The 26,387-nt window shown below is 37.1% G+C and overlaps 1 protein-coding gene across 6 annotated transcripts in view; it reads right to left on the bottom strand.

Moving 5' to 3' along the window:
* Window positions 1–26,387, bottom strand: part of RASGRF2 (Ras protein specific guanine nucleotide releasing factor 2) — a 162,488-nt gene that overhangs the window by 44,670 nt on the left and 91,431 nt on the right. For 5 of the 6 annotated variants that reach the window (XM_039320718.1, XM_039320720.1, XM_039320715.1 and 2 more), the window contains exons 10-16: window positions 25,859–26,019; window positions 23,984–24,050; window positions 22,929–23,065; window positions 17,180–17,262; window positions 15,098–15,346; window positions 10,600–10,982; window positions 1,545–1,673 (exon numbers count right to left, since the gene is read on the bottom strand). In XM_039320718.1, the coding sequence (XP_039176652.1) occupies window positions 1,545–1,673; window positions 10,600–10,982; window positions 15,098–15,346; window positions 17,180–17,262; window positions 22,929–23,065; window positions 23,984–24,050; window positions 25,859–26,019 (1,209 nt within the window). The remainder of the gene's footprint in view (window positions 1–1,544; window positions 1,674–10,599; window positions 10,983–15,097; window positions 15,347–17,179; window positions 17,263–22,928; window positions 23,066–23,983; window positions 24,051–25,858; window positions 26,020–26,387) is intronic. The other variant, XM_039320716.1, reaches the window with a different exon arrangement.

The raw sequence follows: 26,387 nt of genomic DNA, 5'->3' as shown, positions 1-26,387 counted from the left end.
AAATATTAAAAGCCTATTTTAAAAGGAAAAATTTAAGCCTCCCCAAAAAGCATGTCTCCAGGGGCTACATGTTCCATAGAGATGGGTCCACCATTGAGAAATTTTGTTTTTGGGCTATACCTCTGTCACTTCACATCGAGATAGTAACCAAAGCAGGCCTACACCTAATGACTTAACAGGATTCCACAACTTTATGTTCTTTAGGCTCAAAACCATAGTACTTACTTCCCAGGTTTCCTTCTGTTTAACAGTAATGCCTGTTACTGTTCATATTCTCTGTATTACTGTAATAGCTACTATCAAAACTCTAATAATTATAATCCAATGTATGTGTGTGTGTGTGTGTGTGTGTGTGTGTGTGTGTGTGTCTCATGAAATTGATAAACAGAAGTGATCACCAGGATAAAATCATAAACAGAAAAACAGAACTGTTTAATCTACAAAAGTACTAAGCTTTCGTCGGCCACCCTGCCGACATCGTCAGAGTATAAAATGCTGGATCTGGGAGTCCGTTTTTATGTGACTGGCTACCTCTGCGCCTTGACCCTCGATCAGGTCATTGGTCCACTCATTAGCATCGGCTGTGTTGTTCTTAAAGGGGCCGTTTCTGAAGTTACTCTCCCCCCTCCAGATATTTTTGTTCTCTTGGTGCGTATACAAGTGCCTGGGGATCGGCTGTCAGATTGCTTTGTTCATCTCTTCCCACCACCCCATTCATCTTAGCTTGCCTCCATGTCACCAAACTGCCTAGTGTGTACGTTTCGAGTGTCGTTCTCCCGTTTGCCAGTCCTGTTGTTTTCCTTGCACGTGTGTAAGCCTCTGGGAATTGGCTATCCCGTTGTTCCTGTCTCTTACTCCCCCATCCCACTGTCGGGTGGGCCCTATAAGTGTCAAAGGGTTGCTTGTTGGGTGCGTCTTTGGAGTCACCCTTCTGCTCGCCAACCTTGTTATCCCCTCGGGGGATAACAATCTGACAGCTGATCCCCAAGGTTAAGGTTATTGTTAACTAGTGAACTAGTGAAGCTATCTTATTTATTCTCTCTGCAGTTTCCTTAACAACTAGTTCCTAGCTTTTCCACCGGATTAGGACATTTATCTATGCCTTACATACAGAATACACTTATTATTAGGTACAGGATAATTTTTTTCTCCCTAACAATAGTAGGTATCTTCCTCACACCTGGTGGCAAAAATGTGCCCTCAGCTTGTATCACACAAATCTGTCAGAAGACCTTAGTTAATGTTTTTCTCAAACAAATGTACATTTTGTTCAAAATATTCCAGAATATATCCTCATAGCTGAATGGAAATTTATCTTACTGCCAATGTCAATAATATTGAATGGTATTATTTCCATTTTCTTTTCTATATACTGTGTAATAAACAAACATTTTAAAAACAGTAATTAATGTCCTAGAGGGGAAAAAATTTAAAAAGAGAAACAAATTCAGAACTAAGTGATTTATACAAGAGTTCAAATCCTATTGAAGTAGCTTAATTCCATGCAGCAGTATCCTGTAATGAAGTCAATATTTTCATATTACCTCCTGTCTGCCAGTAACGTAGATGTCGTGGAGTTGAAGGGGATCTACATGGAGACAGCTCAGGAGGATCTACTGTTGAGGCACTTTCTGGGATAGGATGATCAACTGGTACAGATTCCAAAACTCCTGCTATTAAAAAAAACAAGAACGCTAGAAATATAGGAAACATACTAAAACTCTTATTCTTATTCAGCGTGCAGAAACAAATGACTGAAACACACTTTGAACATGTATTTTGTACCTGGGCAGTATAGAGCCAGCATTTATAATTCCACATATAAAACATATCATTGAAAGAAAAATATATTTCAACAGGTTTTTAAATTGGTGAGCACAATATCAAATAATTCATGGATCAACTGGGTGTGGTGTGTGAGGTATTCGATGGATACAAATTGTGATAAAATTGCAGAGGTTTCTATTTGAACACTATTGTAAAAGTAAGGCTCTGCATTTAGGCAAGAAAAACCAAATGTACAGGTATAGTATAGGGGGTACTTGCTCAATAGTAGTAACTGTGAGAGGGATCTCAGAGTCCTAGTGGACAATCAGTTAAATATGAGCCAGCAGTGTGCTGCAGCTGCCAAAAAAACCAACACAGTGCTAGGCTGCATTAACAGAGGGATAGAATCAAAATCACATGAAGTATTAATACCACTTTACAATGCCTTGGTAAGGCCACACTTGGAATACTGCATCCAGTTTTGGTCACCACGATGTAAAAAAGATGCTGAGATTCTAGAAAGAGCAACAAAGATGATTAGGGGACTGGAGGCTAAAACTTATAAGGAACAATTGCTGGAATTGGGTATGTCTAGTTTAACGAAAAGAAGGACGAGGGGGGACATGATAGCAGTGTTCCAATATATCAGGGGCTGCCACAAAGAAGAGGGAGTCAAGCTATTTTCCAAAGTGCCTGAAGGCAGGACAAGAAGTACAGATGGAAACTAACCAAAGAGAGAAGCAACCTAGAACTAAGGAGAAACTTCCTGACAGTTAGAACAATTAACCAATGGAACAACCTGCCTCCAGAAGCAATGAATGCTTCAACACTGGAAGTTTTTAAGAAGAGACTGGACAGCCATTTGTCTGTAATGGTAAAGGGTTCCCTGCCTGAGCAGGGGGTTGGACTAGATGATCTCCAAGGTCCTTCCAACTTTATCATCATCATCACCATTATTATTACTGTTGTTGTTGTTGTTCAATAATTAATCACTATATTGGTATAATTTTGGCAACCATATTATCTATGTGGCAGTGCATACTTAAAGAAGTTGCATCATTTCTTGGGCTTGATACAGCATCCATGCAACCTAGGGAAAATACATTTTCGGATTAAAGAGGTGCCACCACAAGGTACTTTGAAGTGGACAAAGGTACAATGTCAGCATCTCCTTAACTCAATTCAACAATTCAACAATAATTTAGGGGAATGTGATACTGTACAGTTGGAAATAGCAATGTTGGGGATTTTTTTGCACCAGTTCTATTTAGACAGTCTAAGGGTGCATACAAAACCTCAGAATCCAGGTTAAAGAAACAAGGAAGGTATTTGAATTATAAGACAGTTTAATAAAAAGAGAAAACATGTAGCTCACTAGAATTTATTGTTTGCAAAACCATTTTAGTATTAAATGTTAGCTGAAAAAAGCTTTTCTTTTCAGTGTTGAGATTTGATTTAGTTCTACTTTTATGAAAAAAAAAATCCCTTCATCGATCAAATACTTCACACTAATATTTAAAATAAATCACCACTGAGTTGATTTAGTTAAGAGGATTTTTTTCTACAAGATTATTCTCTTTATAATGTTATTCTAATACAAGCTTGGAAGAATAGACAAGCTCAGATATTATCAGCTTAATAACTGAGGTTCTATCCATCACAGGAGATGTCAAATATTCCCCATGGTATCACAATCTAGTATATCTTTCACACTGTTATTAGACTCTGTTTTACTATTTAGGGACCCTCAAAGGATGCTCCCTAAAAATAATGATGGTTCTGAACCAAAATTCCAATTTCTTCTTCCAGAAGACTAAAATTCAGAATAATAAAATCATGACCATGAATTGTTTCCAGATGTGAATTTACTGTGCTCCATTTGTTGCTTGGGAAAGCACTTGATAATGAAGAACAGATTTGACTTCTAGATTTAACACTTTATTTGGCACTGATCATTACTTTTATAGTAGAACGTTATATCTTTTGTAAGGTAAAAACAATTTCCTAACAGTGATGGCTCAACAATGGAGCCAGTTACTCAAAGGAATAGTGGACTTCCATTCATTGGCTGGATTCAAAAATAGCTAGAGGGCCATCTATCCTGGGTATCTTAAGCATTTGACTTTCTGCAGAGAGCAAGGAGTTAGACATGATGTTTTACATGTCTCCCTTAACCCTGTGATTCTCCCATTCATTATTAGCTTTCTCACAAGATTAGGCACTTCTTCAGTAAATGCTCCTGAACAATTCTTTTTTATTTATTTATTTTTAACCAACAAGACAAAACAGAACAAAACAAAACAAAACACACATACAAACAATATATATATATATATACTCCTCCTTTTTTTACAGCAATTACATAACGGTAATCTAATATTTACATTTTCCCCTTATTCTTCTTTAGAATATTTGTCCTTATAGCCCCGTTATCTCTTATTTACATTTTTCTTCCTTCATGTTCTACTTCTTACTAAGAATAATTCATATTATTATTATTATACATTATTATACACATATTTTCACTTTTGACCTTTCCATATTTATTCTCCTCTATTAATTCTAGTCTCCAACCAGACATACAACTTGTTCCATACTATATAATACTCTGTGTCTTCCTTTGCTTTTATCTCTTTTGTTAATTTGTCCATCTCAGCACAGTCCAGGATTTTTCTTATCACTTCTTCCTCTGTTGGTATATTCTTATTTTTCCAGCACGGTGCATATGCTATTCTTGCTGCCGTTATTATATGTAAAATTAAGTACCATATTTCTTTACTATATTTTCTATTTAAAATATCCAACAAAAAGATCTCTGGTTTCCAGTCTATGGGTTGGTCTATTATTTCTTGGATCCATTTTCTTATTGTAGACCAGTATTTTTTTGCAACTGGGCATGTCCACCATAGATAATATGTTCCATATACTTTTTTACATTTCCAGCACGTTGGCGAATTATTCTGGAACATCTTGGCAAGCTTTGCTGGTGGAAGATGCCATCTGTAAAACATCTTCAACTGGTTTTTCTTGAATGCTGCCGACATAGTCAATTTTATATTTATTTCCCATATTTTTTCCCATTTCTCCAATTCTATATTATATCCGAAATTTTCTGCCCATCTAATCATTGTGTCTTTGACAACCTCGTCTTCCATTTTATATCTCAATAGGTATTTGTATAAATTGCTAATTAATTTTATTTCTGTTCCATGTATAATTTTATCCAATTCTTGCAGCTCTTTTTGGATTTCATATAATTTTTTGTCCTCTTTATATTTAGATTGAATTTGTGTAAATGTCCACCAATCAATCTCTCTGCCAATGTCTTGTTCTCCTGAACAATTCTTTAGGCTATCAGAAAATCCAGGTATCTCATATTAAAAGCTAAAAATTGCAACTTAATATCTGTATCAATTAGTTTATTTTGAATAATTCTTTTATGTCAATTATTGATATGATTAACCTTATACATTTTAAATATTACTGATATTTATTTTTTAATAAATCACTGGAGATGTGTTACATATGTCCCTTCTTGCTTCAAGCACTCTACCATCATCCTGATTCTTAAGAGATCCTCCTTCAGGAGCTAAATGACTACAAGCCAGTTGGTCTGACATCTGTAGTTATGAAGACCTTTGAGAGATTAGTGTTGGCCCATTTAAAAATCATCATAGATCTCCTGCTAGACCCCTTACAGTTCGCCTACTGAGCAAATAGGTCAGCAGATGATGCTGTCAATATGACACGGCACTACATCTTGCAACATCTTGAATCCCTGGGGACTCATGCATGGGTCCTTGTTGTATACTTTAGCTTGGCATTCAATACCATCATTCCAGAAATTCTTCACTCTAAATTGATTCAGCTCACTGTGCCTGTTCATACTTGTAGATAGATCATCAGCTTTTTGACAGATAGGCAGCATCAGGTGAAACTAGAGAAAATTACATCTTGTACCCAGACAATTAGTACAGGTGCCCTCAGGGCTATGTGCTCTTTCAGTTGGTCTTCTCTTTCTATACCAATGACTGCAACTCAAGGGAACTCTCTGTTAAAGTACTGAAGATTGATGATGATACAACATCTTCAAGAGGGTGATGACTCTGCATACAAACAGGAGGTTGAAGAACTGGGCCTGAGTGCAGCCAGAACAATCTGGAGCTGAACAAACTTAAAAATGTAGAGATGAGAGTGGAATTTAGGAGGAGCAATTCTATTCTACCACTTCATCTTATATTCAACAGTACAGTATCAGAAGTAGAGTCCTTCAAATTTTTGGGTTCTATAATCTCCCACTTAATATTACAACCCTTATTAAAAAGGCACAACAAAGAATGTTCTCTCTGCATCAACTCAGGAAGTTCAGACTGCCCCAGGAACTGTTGATATGGTTTTACAGAGGAATTATTGAGTCTGTCATTTGTACTTCTATAAATGTCTGGTTTGGTATAGCAATCAAACAGGAGAGGGACAAACTCCAATGGATAGTTAAGACTGCAAAAAGAACAATTGCAATCAGCCCATCTTGTATATTGCGTAGGTCAGAAGGAGAGCTGAGAAGGTATCTACAGACACCTCAAATCTTGGACATAAACTGTTTCAATTCCACCCCTTGGAATGCCACTACAGGTCACTGCATGCCAAAACTATTAGACACAGGTATTGTTTTTTTCCCTCATGCCCTTCATCTGCTGAATACCTAATTCTCACAGTGCTGTTAATGTCTATATATATTTACCCATGTAGTATGGCTGTAGTATTATCATGTATCCTTCCTATTATTTTCTTTACTCCCCCTTCTTATTGGAATGATAATGAGGAGGATGACAACGACGATAATGATTCTGTTGCTTTGCATGTACACCGAGAGCTTCTGCACTGGAGATAAATTCCTTGTGTGTCTAATCACACTTGGGCAAATAAAGTATTCTCCTCCTCTCCTCTTCTTTTCTTCTAATGTATATACTGCTGCCACAGAGCAACATTGGCAAATGGCGTAACAGCTTTTTTTGCTTCTTTTTAAAAAAATAAGATTTATTATAGAACTTTGGGAGCTTCATAACTGTACAAAACCTCTACGAAACATCGTAGGAGTCATCCTCCTATTGAATACAATTATTTATGTATTTTCTGTATTTTATTGGTGTTTTTATTGTACTCTCACAATAAATATTATTAACTCCATATTTTTGTGTTATGAAAATATATAGCAGAAACATATTGAAAGAGTGTACCTTAGTAACCAAGATTGATTGATTTAAACAATTTATATGGCACCCATCTAAATGACTCTGGATAATACACAGAAAGTTTAAAACCAAACTAAAATCAATGATTCACCTAATCACAGTCCAAAATCAAGAAAAGCATTTCAAGTTACCAATTCAACAATAAACTGGTTATCAATCAATTAACAGAGCTTGTTAATTCCCAGTCCAAATGCCTATAGGAACAGTTGTATTTTAAGTCACTTACAAAAAGTTAAAATGATGGGGACTGTCCAACTATCTGAAGAGATGCTGTTCAACTGATCAGGCATTGCAAAAGAATGCATGACTCCTTGTCCAGCAAGATGACATTGCTGAACAGAAGGGACCTGGAGCATGTTCCCCCTACCAGATCTGGTGGGACAAACAAAAACATTGGAAATAGGAGGTCCTGCGAGTTACCTAGTCCTATGCTATATAGGGCATTATAAGCAGCAACTAGCAGCCTGCATCATACTTAGAAGCCCATTGGGAGCCAGTGCAGCCTATGAAGCAGAAGCAAGCTTTGTATTTCATGAATGCAATGGGAGACACCAAATATTGACTATACTAGTGTCTTTTGGATCATCTGAAGTAGATGAGAGGTGAATAAGGCATGAATTAATCTAAGTCCCCCCCCCCAAATCCAGAGACATATGCATTTAACACATATTCTTTGCACAGAAGTAATGCACATTTCTACACTTCAGGCTATTCTGTTTATTGGAATTAAATTCTGTTTGCAATACCATTTACTCTGACCATGGACAATTTCACATTTTGAAATTTTTCATTATGACTATACAACTAAAATAGCTCTTGTTTTCCCTTTCCTGATAAATGGGATTAGCTTTTTTCATTAAAAGTAATATATTTTTTAAAAAATAGTAACAGAAAATCTCTAATTATGTCCACAATTTGCCAGTGACTCCTTAACTATAGAATGTTTTTAAATATAAGAACAGAGACAAGATATTAAAGCGAAGCCTATTCTCTAAATTATTGTAACATAATACATGGGACTTTGGGAATTCAGAAAACTGGAAAATATTTTTATCCAAGTATTGAACTATATTTTTCACAAGGTAGGTTAGTACAGTTATTCTGCATCTAATGTAATACACTTGAAAAATGCAGACTGTAGCCTGGGTATTACTAACTAGAATCTATAATAAAAAGGTAATATATATACTATGTGCCATATGATATACTAACTTTTGCTGAAAATAATCTCAGGAACATTATTTATAGGTAGCAGTCATATAACAACCCTAATTGGATCAGAATTTCCATTGTCAAGCAAAATAGTTGTTAGTTGAAACATCATGTGATTAGGCTTTTTAGCAATGGCAATTGCAGTAATCCCAGTTGTGGTCATTAGGTGAGAACCACACCATTAGGTGTGGCCATCATGCTTCTCCTGCTTTGTGCAAAGGGCAACTCGATCCCGCTGCCTCCTTCCCAACTAGGCCCAGTAAGTTCCCTTTGGCAGGCAAGGCCCTGCTCGTCTGTCACACTCATACACATTCATAATAGAAGAACTAATGAAAAGTTGCGGGGGAAATTGTGCAATATTCCCAATGAATGATCCAAGGGAAGAAAATTCTATTAGGTGATATGAATACATAAATGGGAAATGAGACAAAAAAATAACAGAAAAAGTCACATGGCTGAATCAGTATGGTAACTGGGGGTCTTCTTAGAAAAAAACCAGTTTCAAATACATTATGTATTCATATTTATATACTTTAAAGAAATTAATACAAAACTAAAAGCATGATTGATTTGATTGTTTATAAAGAACAATATAATATACACAAGGCTGATGAGAGGTTATACCTGTTTTATCTGATAAATATATATATCTGACAGTGTCAAGAAAGACATCTGGGGGAAAATGAACATAACATAAAATAAAAAAGAAAAGAAAAGAAATAAACTAAAACAAAATAATCAAAGGAAGAAACAGTATGAAGAGATTCCCAAAAGAATGAATGTAAAGTGGAAGATACGCCTTTAAAATATTATTAGCTTCATCATAATGGACTATTGTACTGCAGTTACAATGCACAAAGAGTGATGCCTATACAATCTCTCCCCCCCCCCTTATAGCAATAGCAGAGAGTCAGTTTGACTTAGTGATTAAAGCCCCAAGGAGGAAACCAGGAAACTGAATTCTAGTCCCACCTTTGGCATGAAAGCTATCTGGGTGACTTCAGGCCAATCACACTCATTCAGCCCAATCCAATTTACAGGATTGTTGTTGTGGGGAAAATAGGAAAAAGGAATACTAGTCATGTTCATGTTCTTGAGTTATTTATAAAAATAACAAATGCAGGATAAAAATCCATACAGCATATGCACCTAATAAATAAACACTAAAACATGTGACTGACAGTAATGCATTTAGGCAGAACATTTTTAAATTGTCTCAAAAAAAACTTGCATCTGGCTATGCCTGATAACAACTCTTTTGCAATATCTTCGGCAGAGTTTAGGGGATGTCAATGTCAGTGTTCTGTTTAAAAGGGCTTTAAGTGTGGGTATGTCAAGTGAGGGTCTGTGGTGGGTCTTGTGATGGGGCAGATGTGAGTTATCAGTGAGTCTTGTGATGGGTCTTGTAATGGGGAGGTTACCTCAGGTCAGGGACATTGAGAAGTGAATTGCTGGAGGTGGGGAGGGGGCTTGCATGGGTTGGATGAGGGTCGATGCTGTCTCCACAAGCAATTATATCGACAGACACATTGATCTACAACCACCTATGTACCTCTTAGGATCCAAATCAATCAGAGACAGCCAATCAGAGCTCAACCAGCCTCTTAACCAAGCCCTTTCAAAAAGAACACTGACATCCCCTAAACCAGTGGTTCTCAACCTTTCTAATGCCGTGACCCCATAACACAGTTCCCCATGTTGTGGTGACCCCCAACCACTTATACATCACCAGGTGCCAGGGGCATGGCCAAAGAAAAGAGGAAAAAAATGGCGGACAGCCTTGTTTGGCGACTCCCGTGAAATGGTCGTTCGATCCCAAATGGGGTCCCGACCCACAGGTTGAGAACCACTGCCCTAAACTATGCTGAAGATGTTACATAGCTCGGTAACTAAATGTTCAGAAAGCAACCCACAAGCTTGGAGAATGAACTTGCACCCTCAACAACTCTTTTTCTAGCCTAACTGTGGATCCTTGCATTGGTGAAAGGAGAAAACCTTATTTTTCTAATATTGCTTTCTATTTCTTTTCACAGATACATTTAAGTGAAATAGTGGCATCAGAAATCTGGTGGGTAGTTTTCATACAAAATGTCAGCAAATCCACTTTCACTATTCTAGAGTAATCCAGTTGCCACATTAATCATAGTAAGTACTCATTAACTGCAATATATACAGCACCTTCCCTAACTTAGTTTCTAGAGACTCCCAAACTTTCAGAGAGCATAAACATTAGCTGCTGCCTGGATATCTGGATATTGTAAGATTTCTAATCCCCACACTTGGAGGAAATCACACTGAAGAAGACTGCATTATAAAGTTGTTATATAATATAATGAAATAAATAAATGATAGACAGACAGACAAATACCTCTTCGAATACTTCTTCGTAGCTTATTGCAAAGCTCATTGCGTAGATTTTCGGAATTGTCTTCTGAGAAACCAGGGCTTTGCTCTGGAGATGAAGGGCTTTTGCTTAGATCCAGTGGCACTTTAGTTGACATGGGGGGTGATGATGTTCCAGGGCTGTATGTTGAGGTAGGACTGCTAACAGAAGAAGCAGATAGATCTAATGCTCCTATTCTTGAATTTAGTGGAGAATTTAATGATAATTTTCTTGTTCTAACAGGTGAAGATGTCCTAGAGAGAGATAAAGGTGGAGGGGAAGAAAACTTGCGGCAGAGGTGTGGCGACTTTGCATCAGCCATATGTTCTCTATTATTTTGATTAGTAGCAAAAAACAGTTCCAAAGACCTAGAAAACAAATAAAAAATGCAGAAATAATTATACCGTACCAGAACTGCCTTCAAAAATTCTTTAGAAGAAAATACATATAACCAACATACAATTTGAAAAATCCTAGAAAATGAAACAACCAAGATACAAAACTAACTTCTATAATCTGCGATTTTATTAGGTAAGAAATCCCTATGTGTTAGGAAGATCAAGCTACCTAGTTAGGATCTAGTTGGTGCTTGTCAGGTATTCAGATCAGCAACAACACTGGTCAGAGAGATTAGACTACCACATTTAGAATAGAACAGAGCTGAAAGGGACCTTGGAGGTCTTCTAGTCCAGCCCCCTGCTCAAACAGGAGAACTTATACCATCTCAGATAGGTGATTGTCTAGTCTCTTCTTCAAAATCTCCGGTGATGGAGCGCCCATGATTTCTGGAGGCAAGCTGTTCCACAGGTTGATGGTCATCACTGTCAGGAAGTTTCTCCTTAATTCCAGGTTGCTTCTCTCTTTGATCAGTTTCCAACTATTGTTTCTCATCCTTCCCTCTAGTGCTCTGGTGAACGTGACCCCCTCTTCCTTGTGGCAGCCCCTCAGATACTGGAATATTGCTATCATGTCTCCCCTACTTCTTCTTTTCTTTATACTAGCCAAACCCACGTCCCACAACCATTCTTTGTATGTTTTAGTCTCCAAGCCTTGGATCATCTTAGTAGCTCTTTTCTGAATTTTTTCCAAACTCTCAACATCTTTTCCGTGATATGGTGACCAAAACTGGCTGCAGTATTCCAGGTGTGGTCTTACTAGGTTTTTATAAAGCGGTACTAATACCTCGCATGATCCTGATTCTATGCCTCTGTTTATACAACCCAGGATTGTATTAGCTTTTTTGATTGCTGCTGCACACTGCTGGCTCATAATCAAGTGATCGTCCACTAGGACTCCAAGGTCTCTCTCACAGTTACTGTTTTTAAGCCAGGTCTCGCCCAATCTGTACTTGTACCTTTGATTTTTCCTGCCTAAATGTAAAACTTTGCTTTTCTTTACACTGAAACTCATTTTGTTGGATACGGCCTATTGTTTAAGTTTGTATAGATCTTTATTTATAGGCAGGATCATTCTTTGCCAGAGACCTAGTCCAAGATACCTATCTGGAAAATGTGAGAACACAACATCCGAACTATCTACTACTTGGCTTTTCTTTTTTAAAAAATATTGCATCGTAGAAGTTCTGAATAACACATAGAAAATTTCCAAAACTACAGATAGTCTTCAATGTACAACCTTTTGTTTAGTGACTGTTTGAAGTTACAACAACACTGAAAAAAGTGACTTATAACAAGTTTTCACACTTATGACCCTTCCAGCATCTCTATGGTCACATGATCAAAATTCAGTTGCTTAATAACTGGTATGTATTTGACTTCCGGTTTTGGGTTGCAGTGGGTGCAGGCACACGAAGAGACTCTCTCTCTTCGTTACCTGCTTTTCCTCTGCTAGTAGACCCTTAATCGGGTCGAAAAGTCACCCTGGAGGGGTGACTACCGATGAGGAGGACTCTTGTTGATTGCGGGGGGAGGAGGCAGCTCCTTCTGTGGTCCGAGGCAGCTCCTCAGGGCTGATGGAGAAAAGATCGGCCAGTAACATGGCCGATCATTTAGCTGCTCCAGCCGAAAGTCAAAAGAACATCTAAGCATTAAGAAACCATCGTGGATGATCCCAGTGAGACTTTTCCCTCTCTCTCTTTGCCTAACTACTCTCCTGTTAAAAGCCTTGTGTCATTACTTCCCTGCTTTGAAAGAGCTGCCTTTGTTTATCTGGGAAAAACAGCTTTCCATAACAAAGGAAAAAACTTCTTATTGGCTATTTTTATTTTTGGTTACGTGGGGGCCCTGGAAAAATCCTTATCATAAAACTTTATTATTATATCTTCCAAGCTGGAGAATATTGTTTTCTTATGTCTTGGACTTATTTTTTTAAAGGGATAAATCTTTATAGTTTGGAAAAAAAAACTCTATGAGAAGCCGGAAAAGAGATTCCATAGCTCTTTGACTTTGCTAATCTCATTCTTGGTGTCTAGATGAGACTTTCATAGTTTACTGAGGGCATCTTGTGGAGAAATTTAAAACTGCAACCGTTTCTTGTTTGTATTGGTCCAACAGCTGTTATTGGTGGGGGTGGATACTGACTAAATATTTTGGAATATAGCCTCCACTAAAAGATAACAGGATTGGATTTAGTTACTACTGAAATGGAGAAACCATATTCACAACTCAACTGTAAACTCATACTGGAAAAAATTTATGAAGCTACTGAGGAAATATGTTCCAAATAAGAGAGAGAACTGCAGAAATAATGGATTGATTTAAGGACTAAGATTTAGAGTTGAAAATTTGTGATTATTAGAATATATATGTTAAATAGAGTAAGAATGTATTTTTTGGAATATTATGTTTATTTGTATGAAAATTATTTTGTAATGGAATGAGAGTAAGAATATGAAAGAGGTTTTTAGAGATTCGGATTGCTTTAACAACTAATTGAGTGTGTTAAGTTAGTAAGATCATGTTTTCTGTAATAATAGGTGTGTTTTTTTTAGACATGATAATTATTTGAATGAGATTTAAATGCTATCTGAAGAAATAAGAGAGATTTGTGATAAAATCAGTGATTTATGAGATTATGAATTAGAATATATCTGTATTAGTATTTTAGAAGGGATACCCAAAGTGATAATACATTTATCTAAGATTAAATTGGACTATGGTAACTGTAAATTAATAAAGTTCAAAACAGGATTAGGATTTATAGATATGTAATATAGAAATGGATTATGTTAAATAGGTTATATTATTTGAGGGAAATAGAGAGGGAACATTTAATGTATTTACTTGAGCTATTATATGATTTTGTTTTTGGATGATTGATCACCTAACCACCACAGTGTGTCTTGAGCATTCTGTTGTAAAAGTTAAAAAAAAAAACAATAAAATTTGTTATAAAAAAAATAACTGGTATGTATTTATGGCAAGTGCTCTGTCCCGGGGCCATGTGATCCCCATTTGTAACTTTCTCAGCTGGTTAATACTATGGTAAAAAAAAACCTCACTTAACAACTTGCTTAATTAGGAAAGGAAACTTGGAGCTCCAAAGTTGAAGACTATAGTATTTGTGGATGCAATTTTCTACAGAAAAAAATCCAAGACAGAATCTCTTTCTGTCTCAATATATAGATAGCAGTTCACATATAGTGTTGTGCATGCTTCTTTCTGCATATGGAAAAAGCTCATTATGGCTCTGGAATTATGGCTAAATTGACAGGTTAGGCTAAGATAAATTTTGGAGGTGTCTTGTGAAGTGAGTTAGACAAGATTGGTATACTTCTTCACTCTCTGCATTATTTTTGTGTCAGCCTGTTCACCAGTCTTTCTAACGCCTTCCTTTCCTTTATCACTACCCTTGAATCAAGCATGGCATACCAAACCCAGTTCATACTTTCCTACTCTGCTTTTTACCTTTCGTTATAGCTGTTGCTGTACTCTGCTGTTATGCACTACTATTAGTGGCTTATTGTTTCCTCATCATTTTCCATTTGGACAGAACATTGTTTATTTTAGGAGAGGCCAAATTCACTTTATTATATCTATGTGTTCAATAGTCATCTTTATATTCTGGAGAACTCACTATTGAGTTAAAGATACCACATAACTTCCCCAGGAGTGGTTGTCCAAATAGGACTGTGTGTCCAATCAAATTTAATGGTTTCTGGTTGATCAAAGCTGATTCAATGTGTGTTGAGTGCATTTGAAAATGTAGGTTATAACCTTCAAAATCTGAGATAAATAAAGGAACAGCCTGTCCACTTGGAACCTGACAACTGAATTAGAGATTTAAATTAACATGCATTGAAGAAGCTAATATGGACATTCTGAAATTTCTTTTGCAAGTAAATTCTCCACAGTAATTAAATCACCTGCTATTGAGGGATTAAGGAATCTTTTAATCCTTTGATTAAACAAACAATCCTTTGTTCTATCAAACCATTAATCTATAATGCACTTTACAGGATGACTATTATTACCAAAATTTCCATAAAAATAATAAAGATTTGTAAAAGTAGGAATCAACTCACCTGACAGGGATTGAGGTGAAAGGCCGTTTGTAAATATCAGACAGTTTTTCTAGTACAACTGTTGCATTAGTAAATATGCGGTAAGTATGTAGGAAAGTATTAAGAAAATCAATACTGAGAAATCTCAAGTCTGTTAATCTTTCCAAAAGGCGTTCAACACTTGCATAACGAATCTGTGGTACTTTGCAGGAGTTCAGAGTTTTGCTGAAGCAAATGTCAATGTCATCTTTATGAAGACGGGCATCAGACCTACATAATATTATTTGAAAAACATTAAGAATTATTGCATTGAAAGTCAAGTATCATTTTATTGCAGATTGTCTTTGATACGAAGAAACAAATTATTATCTTAAGTAGATAATTATACAATCAAAATCATATTTCTGGCCAATGGAATAGTCTCATGGATTCTCTGTGGGCCAAATTTCAATATGGAGACATGAGCACCAATGTAGAATAGAATAGAGCTAGAAGGGACCTTGAAGGTCTTCTAGTCCAGCACCGTGCTCAAGTAGGAGAATCTATACCATTTCAGATAAGTGACTGTCTACTCTCTTCTTATAAATCTCGAGGCCCTTGATTTATGAAGGCAAGCTGTTCCACTGGTTAATTGTCCTCACTGGTAGGAAGTTTCTCCTTAATTCTAGGTGCTTCTCTCTTTGATTAGTTTCCAACCATTATTTCTTCTCCTGCCCTCTGGTCCTTTGAAGAATAATTTGACCCCCTGTTCTTTGTGGCAGCCTCTCAAATACTGGAATACTGCTATATCACCCCTATTTCTTCTTTTCTTTAGACTAGCCAAACCCAAGTCCTGCAGCTGTTCTTAATATGTTTTAATCTCCAGGCCTTGGATCATCTTAGTTGCTCTTCTCTGAACTTTTTCCAAGGTCTCAACATCTTTTTTGTAGTATGGTGACCAAAATTGGTTGCAGTATTTCAGGTCTCTCTCACAGTTACTGTTTTTAAGCCAGGTCTTCCTAATATGTACTTATACCTTTGGTTTTTCCTGCCTAAATGTAAAACTTTGCTCTTCTCCTCATTAAATTTTATTTTGTTGGATAGGGCCCATTATTTAAGTTTGTCGAGATCTTTTTGGATCCTGGTCTTGTCTTCTGGTGTGTTGGCTATTTCTACAAGTTTAGTGTCATCTGCATATTGATGAGTTCCCCTTCTATTCCCTCATCTAAGTCATTTATGAAGATACTGAAGAGTACTGGACCTAAAACAGAGGCTTGTGGTACCCCACTGCTTACTTCTCTCTATGTAGATGTAGTACCATTAAGGACTACTAGTTGAGTGTGGATTGTCAACCAACTACAAATCCAACTGGTGGTGATGTTGTCTAGTCCACATTTTTCTAGCTTACCAAGAAGTAGGTTGTGGTCTACTTTGTCAAATGCCTATTTATCTCTTGTTTTGCCTGAAGCCTTCTAGCCTTGTTGACTTTAAATTCTTTATTTGAAGTCCTTTGAAAAAATATACAAAGAAAAAAATCCTAGCCTTTAACATCATTTTTACTTCCAAAAATGACTGGTTTGTAACCCACTGCTTTCTGCAAATATATCCAACTGGCCAAATAACAGCAAAAGTAAATCAAATTGAAAGCCAAAATCCTGGAAGGAGATTCTATTATTGGTCACATCTAAAATAGTAGCGATATTGCAGGGTTATTTATGAGATGTACATGAAAATTTAGCATCCCAGTGACCAGTAACTTGTAAATCTTGGCCCCAGAAAAATCACTTTAAAAGATAGATCATGGTTGTCAAACTCGCCACGTCACATGACCTGTCGCGACATATCATGACTTTTTCCCCTTTGCCTTGGAGTGGGTGCAGCTTCCATGTGACACATCCGGCCTGCAGGCCAGCAGTTTGACACCCCTGAGATAGATAATGATAGATAGATAGATAGATAGATAGACAGACAGATAGATTGACAGACAATACAATGTAACACTTTCCAATGAAATGCAGAATTAACAATACAATTAAATAAAACTGCTAATTTTTATTTAATCTGTATTTGAATTTAAACAAAACTGCACAACCATATGTAACATTAGGATACAGTTATACTTACTTGATCATATGTGGCACAGTGACTTTGGAATTTTCTTCAAATACTATTGTCATTAAACCATTGCACCGTATGTTGTCAACACACTACACAAGTTAATAAAAAAAATTATAGATTCATTTTTGCTAAATACTATATATCTCAGATCCTACAATTACAGAAAATAAAATTTTATCTGGAAAAAATATTTAGTTAGTAGGAAAGATAGAAGGGATTGAACTGCCACATTTTTAACATTTTCAGAATTAAAACTAAACTTTTTATTATTCAAAGTCCCTGAAGTTGCAAATGAGTTGGTGTGCTGTAGAAATTAAAATGTTGGAGCAGAATAAGGAAAACCAAGATTCACATCTATCTTCAACCCCGGAAGTTCATTGGGTGGCTTTGAAGTGAGCTTTATCTCTTGGTCTACCTGGATAAAAGCCTAGAATATCATTGCAATAAATAAGCAAATGAATGAATGAATATTTGGTTTATTCTAAATATATTTCCCATCTCAAAATGTATCACTCATGAAAACATTGCAAAACCACCAGTTTTAAATTCCTTTTGCATCAGGTCATTCAATCCAAAGGCACTGAAAACAGCAGCTCCTGATTACTGGAAACAATTGATGCTTTGAGGCCTCTGAAATAGCAATCTTCCATAGTCATAAGATTACGTTTCAAAAAGTGACAGTCTGCTGCTACAGATCTTTCCAGGAGCTGTTAGCAATTGGGAAGGCTCAAAACAGATTGGGGAATTAATAAGTTCACTCTACTATCTCACATTTTTTGAACTTTATCCACCACTAGTTCCATTTACTGCTCTGAGGCAATATAATTTCCAGATAAGAATATGAAGGCAACTAGTGGAATTGCTTCAGAGTGTGAGAAAGTCATGTGAGGTACTGAACCAAGCTAATGAAACTTTATTTCAATATTAATCTTTCAGGACATTATTTCTAGGATGGATTAAGATCAAATTCAAATATCAGCCAAAAATGAGGCCACTAGACTTGAGCCTGGCCCAGCTTCCTCCATCTTAATAATCATCGAGGGTGTGTCAAGGTATAGGGGGTCAGGAAATAGGCCTGGCCACAACAACTGAGCTGTTAATGTCGTTCATACATACATAATTGGCCAGTCATGTATTAGTTACAAATGTTAATTTCACTATTTTTTAACTTTAAATATTTGAATATTTTTCAACAGGTGGGTTGGAAATAAATGTGTTAATACATTTGAAGTGTGTTTAAAATATGAAAGTGTGCTCAGTCTCTTTTTAAATAGAGTCTTGCAAACAGACTCTTTCTGATCCATTCAAACATACTATGCTTGTGGAAGCAGTTGTACAGACTGGCTTGATACATGAATCCATTGCAATCTATACAGAACCATTCATTAAGGCAACAAACCCAAAATCTAACAGTAGTGGAACAAGGCATGACAGCTACCAGCAGAGGCCCAGGCCAGGCTGGAGAATCACTGAAGGAGTGGGAGGGAGTCTTCTGGAAAGCTTGGATTGATGGGATGTTGGATTGCCAGAGAAATGTCGCCGGAGAAGAAGCATGCAGCATGGCATTGTGTTGTTCGTCAGTTAGCTCAACACAGAGAGGTTGGTGTCTGGTGATACTCTTTTGAATTTAACTTGGTTGGTGGCTGGGCAAGGCTCAGCTTTAACTGAGTCCCCATCAGAACTGAATTTCTCCATCTCTGGAACCAGCTTTGAATGCTTTGTATGGACAGGTTGTGAGAGTGACATGGAACTTTGGGTTGCTTTTTGGGAGTGAAACATGAAGGGAGTGATGAAAGAATGTTGAATTGAGAGGATGAGAAGACTTAACTATGAGCCAATGAGAACTCTCAGAGGTTCTGTGATACAGATAACTGGATCTGAGTCCTTCTGGTTAGGGTTCAGGTTTAGGGGACAATTGGGATTGTTGTTGTTGTACTGGCTTTCCTGCTTCACAATATCATCTTTGTCTTAACTAGATTCCATCACCAGGCTGATCACAGAGACCCCAAGATTGTTGGTTCTTGGGGACTTAAATTTGCTACCAGGTGACATTGAATCAAGATAGCTCAGGAGTTCATGATCTCTTTAGCAGCTAATCACACTTTGGATCTTCTGCTTATTTTCTGCTGCCTCCAGAAGACTTGAATGTTGTTTGTACAAGTCAGCTTCAGGTGCCTAATTGTAACAGTCTCCCCCCATCCTCCCCTGGAGGCTTGTATTCCTCTGGGGTATCCTGAGCAGTTTTTTTTCCACACCAGACTTCTTTGAATCTGAGCTGGCCACCACAGGTGAGGTCAGCCTCACTTGGTCATATATTTTGTGTTATCAATATGCAGATGATACCTATTGTACATCTAGGCCATCCAAGTGTTGCTGGTAGTGTACTTTCCCAGTCTCTGGATGCTACACAGGCCTGGATGGAGTTCAATCATAACCAGATCAAGTGACTGTGGGCCAGGACTCAGACACTGACTCTGAAGAAGCTGCTCCAGCTGAATCAGTGGGCTGTTAATCTCAAGAGACATCAAGTCATGAATCATTTGAGATTCATCACTTGAGATTGATCAAGAACAGCACCATCAGAACAGCTGGAGAAGTCAGATGATGAAGTAATGATGAAGGATGGCCTCCAAGCCCTTGGATTCAGTGAGAAGACTGCAGACAATAGCAAAGGCATTTACTCAGACTCTTTCCCAAGAAAGAACTAACTAGTCTAATTAAAGATAGCTGTCTGAAGCCTGATTTAAGCCAAGACCCATGTTTCTATGTTGGAAACAACCAACTGAACTACTGTTCTGACATGTCGTTCCTGTGAATCCTGCCTGTGAATCCTGTCGTTCCTGTAAAACCCTTGAAACTCTGGCCTTTGGACTAGCTGACAAATGTAACTTAACTCTCTGACCCTACTGGATTTTGATTTCTTTTCTGTATGTTCCTGAAAGTGAAACTACTCATACAAACTTTCTTTCCTAGAGACTCCGTTTTAATTTACATTTCTCTCCTGCTGTTATCTACTCAAGCTTGAGCAAATTGCTATTCTCACCCAGCAACTCTGTATGGGTGTGAGATCTGAAACAGCATACGTCATGCCCTGGTCACCTCATGATTGGATTACTGCAATGTGCTCTAAATGAGGCTGCCCTTTAAAACTACTGAAAGTAGCAACTGATTCAGAATGTGGTGGAACAAGTAGTAATGAGTGTGTCATTGTGAACTGTACTAACACCAGTAGGCTTCCAGGTGCAATTCAAGATGTCGTGAAATGGGCAAAATGAATAACCTTGCAGAAAAGAAGAAAGAGTGCAACCAATCATCAGATAAATGAAACCTGAGTCTGAGGAAGAGCTGTAATCCAAATAACCATCTCAGACAAGATCCTCCCTAGTTCTTATAAAGGAAGGGGAATGCCATTGATACTTGCAAGATTCTGTTGTTGTAACTTTATAATAAAGTATTATAAATATACATGATTTTGGTTTCCTACACTAGTCTACTTGAAAGGCTGATGGTTGGTTATTACCTTTAAAGTCCTTGATGGCATAGGGTCTGGTTATTTCAGGGCTTGCCTATTTTCAACAGTGACTACTCATCCAGTAAAGTACATCAAAGTGGCTGCGCTTTGGGACCTATCAATTAAACAATGTCACCTTTTGGGGCCTAGAAAATGTGACACCTTCTTTCTGGAGTAGCATTGCCTCAGAGCTCCCTGGGCTCTCCCGCTGATAATGTTCCAAAAGGCACTGAAAACCTTGCTGCTCTCCTAGGCCAAGGGTGTCAAACTCGCCACGTCACATGTCGCGATGTATCACAACTTTTTTTCCATTGCCTGCAATGGGGTGAACGCGGTTCTGGCATAACACATCCGGCCTGCGGGCTGGCAGTTTGACACCCCTGTCCTAGGCCCTGGGATAGGGTGATGGGAGAGCCTTTGTAAGGGTCCATTATGTTGTTTCACATGGCTTTTCTGGATATACATATTCTATTGTTTTAACTTTTTTATTATATAGAACACAGACAACCAAATGGAGTCAGACATTTTTAAATCTATAAAATAAATAAATAATATTTCCCTGTTATTGTTTCAAATACAGTAAAATAGTTGGCAGGAAACAGTCAGCTCTAGTTTTTCAAATTTAGCACACAGAAGGTAAACAAGGATATATAACCATGTGGCCTCAGAGCTTTGCCCTTTAATTTAAGTTCCATTAAATAATGACAAATAAATTTAATCTGCAATTAAAAGTTTAATTGCATAATATACCAATTAGCTGCAATTATAATCTAGTTACCAGTGCATGGAGAAAAAATGAATGCTGATTTGTTGGTTTTTCTTTTACTATCAGATAAATTCAGCTCAGCTGAGCTGATCTGCAGTAACTAATGTAAGTTTTGCAACTTTAACTGAAAAAAATATTGTTTTTGTAGCAACACCATGAAATATTTATTGGCAGTTATGTGAGTATAATCTGTATTCCATCTATGAACTATTTTTGTACTCAGTTCTTGGCACTTCTGTACAAAATCGTCTATACTATTTAAAATATATAAACATATACAGCATCTATGCAGTATAATCTTGCATAGTAACCCTTCCAAGCTACTGTCCCATTTTCTTATTTTCATTGCCAAAACCTATTTATTTTTAACTATTTTACAATTAACACAATGAATCCATGCAATCAAAAACATAGACTTGGTACAGTTGTAACATAAGATCAAAAATAAAGGCCATTCCAGAATATCCAGATTTGGCCACTTTCAATTCTCTTCAATCTTCAATTCAATTTTCTTTGGAAACTTTTTCTGTGTGCAGGAACAGTTCCATGCAGGTGAAAATGTGCAGATACAATAGATTTTTAAAGAATTCTGGAAAAGTAAATTAATGACATCTGCATGCAATGACTTTGTGCATAAAAACTAAAGACAGCTTTTTCCAACCTGGTACTCTTCCAACTGAATTGTCAGTCAGCATAGCGATTCACAGTTCTAAGCTAAGCTATTAAATAAAATGAAAATGATCTCTGTGTGAAAACAGTTCATAGGAAAATTGGGGCTTGTTTTTTTTCATAGTATTTAGAAACCAACTACTGAAACTTAAGAAAGTCTTATTTTATGTTATGTTCCTCTTCTATCACTTGCTCTTTATTTAAAAAAAATTTTTTTTTAATTCTTAGGCTGGGAAACAATAGCAGCCCAAAGTCACTTAATTGGCTTCATAGATAAATAATGATTTAAATGAAGAATTTTCCACTCCAAACGCAAGACACTAGTTGCTATGACAATGGGGTGCAGTGGCCTAGTGGGGGCGCAGTGGCCTAGTGGATAAGACAGTTGGCTTGTTGATTGGAAGGTCGGCATCCCATGTGATAGGATGAACTCCCATTCTTCTCCCAACTGCTGCCAACCTAGCAGTTCTAAAGCATGCAAATGCAAGTAGGTAAATAGGTATCACTTTGGTGGAAAGGTAACAGTGTTCTATGTGCCTTGGTGTATAGTCATGCTGGCCACATGACCATGGAAGTGTCTTTGGACAATGCTGACTCCCTTGGCTAGGAAACAGAGATGAGCATCACCTCCTAGAGTCAGACATGACTGGACAGGGGAAATCTTTACTTTTACTTGCCACTCATTCACCAACACTGCATTCAAAGTAATTAAACAATTATATTCTGTTAATAATTCATACATTTTATAATGAGATCCAAGACAACACTAATGTGCTAAATGAATTATTGCCCCTCCCCAAACTGATTACCTGACTAATGTCACTGGTCCATGCTGCTTTTTCCTGCCGCGAAGGGGCTAAAAGGACCACTGTAAATGGAGGTGCACCTGCAGGATCTACCACAATTTTGAAGTCAAGGTGCCCAAATACTTGCCCAGAACCTTTCGCTTCATGGTTGAAAGAGAAACAGAATTTGGCAATTAGAGATTGAAATGCAGAGCCTAGATTAGATCACAGTGCAGAGACAAGTATTTTCCATAGTGATGTATACATATGGCCAAAATTCAAATTTCAAATTTAGTATCTTTGACCAGTGATATTTTTAAATAATGCAGACTCATGCAAATGTAAAATATTTTTGGCTCACAGAATTTATAATTAAGCAAATGAAAAATTATATTATGTGTTCCAGTTAAAACCTATTCACCTGAGGCAAAAATATATATATTTGACTCTATTGTGACAATACAGCATTGACTTTTAATTGACAAGACACCTAATTCAGAGCCTACTCTGTGCTAATCACATAGCAGAGCAAGCAAAACAGAGGTATAAACTGACTAATTTTTATTGGTGGGGAATGGAAGGCTTCACACACTCAGTACTCAGAGAACACAGACAAATCTCCAGGTGGCCTTAATGACTCTCTAAAAAAGACAAATGACCAGCTGTCTACAAGGAATATAAATCCTTCCATTCCCTGCCATCCAGTCAGATCTGAAGAAGCTTCTTGGATGAGAAGTGAAACGTCTTCAAAGAAAAACAGGAAAGTCCAATTGCCTCCTGAAAAGTACCTTTGGGATTTTGGATTGCCATTGCCTTCTGCCTAAAACTGAGAAATAGTGACTGGTTAAAGTCACCTGGCTGGCTTTGTCCTTAAGGCAGGACTAGAATTCAGAGCCTCTCAGTTTCCAGTCTGGTATAGTGATAAATAAATTAACACATATATACATACAGCTTCGATTTCTTGAATCAGAATTTTTATTAGAAACACTCTATTTATACTAATTTCATTAAGCAAAAAAAATAATGCTATTTTTTAAAGAAAATTTTACAACTCCATAAAACAATTTGACAGAACTTACATTCATCATCATTCATATCAGTTTCCTCAATCAGTGTGCATTCTATTAGTGAAAGGACGCCTCCTGCCTAGAGACATAAATTGCATTTTTTTCAGAAATCTATTTCACCACTCTTCATTTTAAAAGTATATAAAATTCTATAATGTAAAGTACAATCCATGAACACAAACCTAGAGTAAACCTCATCCAGTATATTTCTGGACAAGGTTCCTCATTGTGTGTGGTGGTGGGGGGAGAGATTGAGAGCTTTCAGGTCAGTTTCAACTCCTGACAACTGACTGGACAAGTCCCTGCACTTTTTCTGGCAATGTTTTCAGAAACAGTTTGCCACTGCTTTCTTCCTAGGTCTCAGAGAGATGAAATGGCTCAAAATCACCTGTCATGCATACAGGAGGACTAGATTTTATATTGTACATAGTGTAATGCATTATTCCAATCACTAGATGAGTTTCTTAAATTAAGTAAAGAGAACATTATTATTTCCAGCAAAGAATGTGGAAATGATGGACCTCCTTTTTCCAATTAAAACAATTCTGTGTTATCCCAGTTCAACTGAAAATAATTTTACTGATAAAATTAATAAAAACTGCAGTATTTCAATACAGCAGAAGCAATGTTTTGACAAAATAAGCAATATATTTAAATAGGAAATTACAACATATCTGAATGTATTAATATTGCAATCCCATAAATATTCTGCAATATAAAGCTATACTAGAAATTCTGTATTATATTTAAATGTTCTATAAAGTAATTGAAAAAAACTTGTCAAAACCAGAATGATGTCAGATCCAGCCCTGACGCAGCAAAATCCAATCCTTTATTTGCTTACATCCGATGGGACAGAATTTGCCAATGTATAAAAGCAACCTGAATAAATATATCCTGAGAGACCGAATACCCCAAAACCACTCCACTTCTGGCCTGCCCCCACTCCACCCCCTGCCTGCTCCCCGCTCTGCCCACCAGGCCACTCACCGCCTCCACGGCCCGCAGATCACCCAGGTGGCCCTGCAGTGCCATGGTGGCCATACCCTCCACCCACACCCTGCAGCATCATCTGTGTGCGATGGGACGTGAGGGCAGAGTCTTGTCCCTGCTGTTCGGTTGCCATGTGCTTGGCTGCACTGTTCCGCGTGGCTGCACCCGGTGGGGGCTGCTGGTGAGGAGAGAGCCACGGTGCTGGGGTGACAGCATGCGTGCCTACAGAGAGGGCTCCGAGTGCCACCTCTGGCACGCATGCCATAGGTTCACCACCATTGAACTAGGGCATGGCAGCCTCTTAATGTGCGCTTCTCTCTGATGGAATGTACTGCTTCCTTCCTGGGAAAGCTCTGTGCTGCCAATCCTCCCCTCTACTGCTTCTCCACATGCACATTTCATCACAAATAATGAAAATACAAAATGTTATATTAAAAGGAGAAAGGTGGTCAGAGAAAAACATTGAGGGAAGAAGCAGAATTTTAATGCCAGGTGGTAATTTCAAATTACCTGCTGGAGGATATTTAACTTAGGAAGGCACAGATGTGGAAATGCATGATAATCCATCTGATTCTTTAGAAAATATTTTAATTATTTTCTGAACTATACATTCACTTTATAATATTTATTTTAAAAACAATTAAAATAAAGGAAGTTTGGTCTTAGAATTATTCAGATAAAACAAACCATCATATATAAATACAAAAAGTTCCCTTAAACATGTTAAAATTATAATTGGAAGTTCTGATTGCTTGGCAGGCAATAGTGTTGTCTTCTTTTTGCAAAGATTTATATTATTTTACTGCAATTAATCAGAACAGTTATATATTTTATTTTACTATATGTTCTACAATTCACTATTCTAGTCATAATTTTTGTTACAAAAGTATGTACCTTAAGTAGATGCAACTTTCCTCCAGAGCTCCTTGTACAAATTAAAAAGTGCTTTGTAAATAGAAAACATTGCCTTTCTCCTTCTTTTTTCAAAGACAATGATCCCAGGCGAACTTTACTAAGTTTTCCCCTCTCAACTGATGGGACTTGAATAAGAGTTCCTGGTAAGCAGAAAAGCAAATAATACTCTGTAAATTTATAATACACATAAATAATTCTTATTTTTTATAGTTTACAATAAATTCAGTGTCATAGATCTGTAGCCAACTAAATGACAAATTTAGATGACCATATAAATCTTTCCATAAAATATTTGGCTGCAATCGTGAAATCAATTCAAGTTATCAAATGTAATAATGCACAAGATTGTAATATATTCCTTATGCAGAACTATAACATGAAACCCAAGGTCCAGTACCAAAACTTACCTTGTCCTTTGCTGAGGACAGTTTTCTGTTATAATATATAAAGCTCATTTACCAACCAATGGAAGGACAAAAAACATAATACACCCTCCTCAAAGCATCCT

Source organism: Crotalus tigris, unplaced genomic scaffold, assembly GCF_016545835.1.
Source record: "Crotalus tigris isolate CLP2741 ecotype Arizona unplaced genomic scaffold, ASM1654583v1 scf7180000023687.2574627, whole genome shotgun sequence".
Classification (NCBI taxonomy): domain Eukaryota; kingdom Metazoa; phylum Chordata; class Lepidosauria; order Squamata; family Viperidae; genus Crotalus; species Crotalus tigris.
Note: the sequence above shows the minus strand (reverse complement) of the source record. Positions and strands in the feature narration are given on the sequence as shown.